The sequence below is a fragment of the Condylura cristata genome, unplaced genomic scaffold (genome assembly GCF_000260355.1).
Source record: "Condylura cristata isolate star-nosed mole 26May11 unplaced genomic scaffold, ConCri1.0 scaffold00048, whole genome shotgun sequence".
NCBI lineage: Eukaryota > Metazoa > Chordata > Mammalia > Eulipotyphla > Talpidae > Condylura > Condylura cristata.
The window spans coordinates 265,925-268,740 of NW_004567149.1; the positions used below are offsets into that span (position 1 = coordinate 265,925).

Genomic DNA, 2,816 nt, shown 5'->3' on the forward strand with positions numbered 1-2,816 from the left:
CTGCAGCCAGCGGAGCCGGCGGGCACGCGCGGGCAAAAAGCAGCTGGCCACGCTGACCGCCGCTGGGCCCGAGAGGGCTGGGGCGCCACGCAGGAGGGGCGTCCCCTGAGCCAGCTGCCGCTGGGGATACGGGGGCAAATAGGGGGGCCGGCCGGGTCTGCGCTTGTCGCGTTGGGGACAAAGCAGGATGGGTCGCCCACACCCGGGGTTCTGAGAGGGTCCGTCCCCACTGGCCGTGCAAATCGGCACTCAGAACGTAGGCGGGAGAAAGCTACAACCCCGCCCCCAGTACCCCGTCTGTGTCTGGGCGGGGAGGAGTGAGAGGGGCAGGGGGCTCCTGCAGGGTGGAGGAGGGAGGCCGGCGGGGGAGGGCCCAAGGGGATGTCTCCGGGAAGCCGATGCCCGGGAGTGGACGCCCGACCTCCTTGAACCTGTCGCCAGCCCCCTGCCTGCAGTGGGCGTGCCACAGCCGCCGGGCACCCATGAGGGTGCAGGCCCCTCTCTGGCCAGCACGCCGGGAGCAGCTGGCAGCCATCTGTGCCCGGCCAATGTGGCAACTGTGGCCCCGGAGGCCACAGCGCTGCCCTTTCCAGCAACCCGCAAGTGGTCGGCACAGCCGACGCTGGACATCCACAGCAGACAATTGACCAGCATGGTGCTTAGCAAGAAGCCAGGGCAGCTACACCGAGGGCCTGCCGAGGGGACGGACAGTGCCTCCACACGGAGACACGCCGGGGAAGGACGGACGGAGAAGGCGCAGCCGGTCGTGAGTCCTCGGGCCTGGCGGCCACGTCACTCTCAACTGCAGGGCCAGCGTGGCGGCAGTCCTGCGCGTGGCTGTCTGTGGCACAGAGAGCCCACAACGCGTGTGCAGTGGACACTGCAGGACGACCCCTTCCCACGAGGGATGGTGCACGTCCGGCCGCTCATACATCAGTGGACGTCTGTCCAGCACAGGCCGGGGGTCTCCCGGCCTAACTTCCAGCCAGTTCTGCTGGAGCCTGCAGGTGTCCACGTGGGAGCGGGCGGCCCTCGGCCGAGTCTCGCCCAGGTGCGGCCCGCTTCTAACGGCCCCTGGGTGTCCAGGGCTCAGGCTGGAGGGCGCTGGGGTGGCCACTGGAGCCACACTGCCCTGCCCCAGGCTCGCGCCCGCCCCTGGCTGCTTGGGGGGCCCAGGACGAGACGTGTCCAAGCGCCCCGTGCCATCGGCCGCCCCTCCCATGCCCCACTGTGCCCAGATGCCCCGCGCCTCTGTGAGCCGGGGCATGAGGCACGGGGCTGGCCGGCAGTGGCCAGGCGAGCACCCTGATGGTCAGCAGCACCCGAGTCGTGACGCCCGGAAGGACAGACAGCGGTCCAGACGTGCTGGCCCCAGGAGGAAGGGCCCGGCCGCCGGCCAGCGGGGACCCCCACAGGGCTCTGGGCTCCATGGGGAAGCCGGGCCCCAGGAAGGAAGTGAGAGGCAACTTCGGGATGAAGCTTCAAAATCTCACAGGTGCAGGCAGAGCACATGGGGAGGGCTGGGGTGCTGCTGTAACAGTCCCCTCAGAAAAGAGCTCTCCAAGGGCAGTGTCTGGGCTCTGAGCGAGCTCCCTCTGCAAAGAAGCCCCGCTTACAACGACGGCCCCCGGGCGCAGGGTCAGTCCCAGCTTGTAAGCTGCCCCCAGGGCGCAGCAGACCACCCATCTCCCCACTGGCCCAAAGCAGTGGGTTTCAGGGGACCCGCCTGTTCTGCTCCCCACTGTCTCTGGGGCGTCCTCTCACCCCCCCACCTGTGGCCTGCACCCCAGCTCTTGTAGCACAAGTCTTTAAAACAAAGCCCCCCAACTACTCATCCTACCCGCCACCTTAAAACACTGGGGAGAAGACAGTAACAGCGAGCAGAACAGATCTGCCTTCCAGTGGCAAAGCCACGAGACAGCCCACGGCCAGCCACAGGACAAGGTCCATGTGCCCAAGAGGGAGCGCCCAAGAGGCCAGCGGGACCGGCGGGATGTTTCTAATGGGGTGGCTGGCGAAGAGTGGGGTCTCCTGGGGGCCAGGGCCGACGCAGCCACGTGGAGACCCCGGGGGAGCAGGCGGGGCGGGGTGGCGCATCTGGGGAGCAGGCGACGTGCCAGGACGCCCGTCCGGGGAACGAGGGCCCCGCGCTGTTGTCCTTGTCCCTGCCCCTTCCGGGGCCGGCACCCCTCAGCCCCCCTCTGCAGCCATAGTGACACTGACTCCAGCTCAGTCTGGGCCTGGGAGCGACTGGCCACCACCATGCCCGAGTCCACTGGCCAGGGAGGGACCCCAGGCGCAGCAGGCCCTCCATCCTCCACTCCCCCCTCAGCCGTGGGTCTCGGGGGACCCCCACTGTCTTGCCCCCCGCAGTCCTGTCCTGCCCCCAGCTCTACATGTAAAAATCCTCCTCGACCGTGTGTGAGCGACTGGGTCAGGAGCTGAGTCCGACAGCCCCGAGACCCCTGCCCCAGCTTCCCTGCTCCGGGGGGCGCTAGCAGTGCTCATGCTACAGGGGAAGGAGGTGCGGGCTGGGGCTGCCGGCTGGGGTTCCGCCCATGCGGAACCCAGGACAGTTTGCTCTGGGGGACCCACTGCACCCTCACTCAGCATCGTGGGTCTCGCGATGTCACTGCCACAGCAACTGTTCGTTCCTTTGAAATGAAGCACAGAGAACGCGGACCCAAGGCCAGCAGGGACAGGCGCAGGGTCACCAGCTCCTGTCTGCCGGGCGTGCTGGGCGAGGCTGGGTGTAGCCGGCCGCAAGCCCCGGCGCCCCGGCCAGGCAGGCGTGAGGGGCGAAGGGGCACACGCCG

At 68.6% G+C, this 2,816-nt stretch overlaps 1 protein-coding gene across 1 annotated transcript in view; it reads right to left on the bottom strand.

Annotated features, from left to right (window-relative positions):
* RREB1 (ras responsive element binding protein 1) overlaps window positions 1-1,222 on the bottom strand; it is a 19,229-nt gene extending 18,007 nt beyond the window's left edge. Inside the window, exon 1 of the mRNA XM_012734153.1 lies at window positions 723-1,222. Coding sequence (XP_012589607.1) covers window positions 723-1,222 — 500 coding nt within the window. The remainder of the gene's footprint in view (window positions 1-722) is intronic.
* Window positions 1,223-2,816: the final 1,594 nt, after the last annotated feature.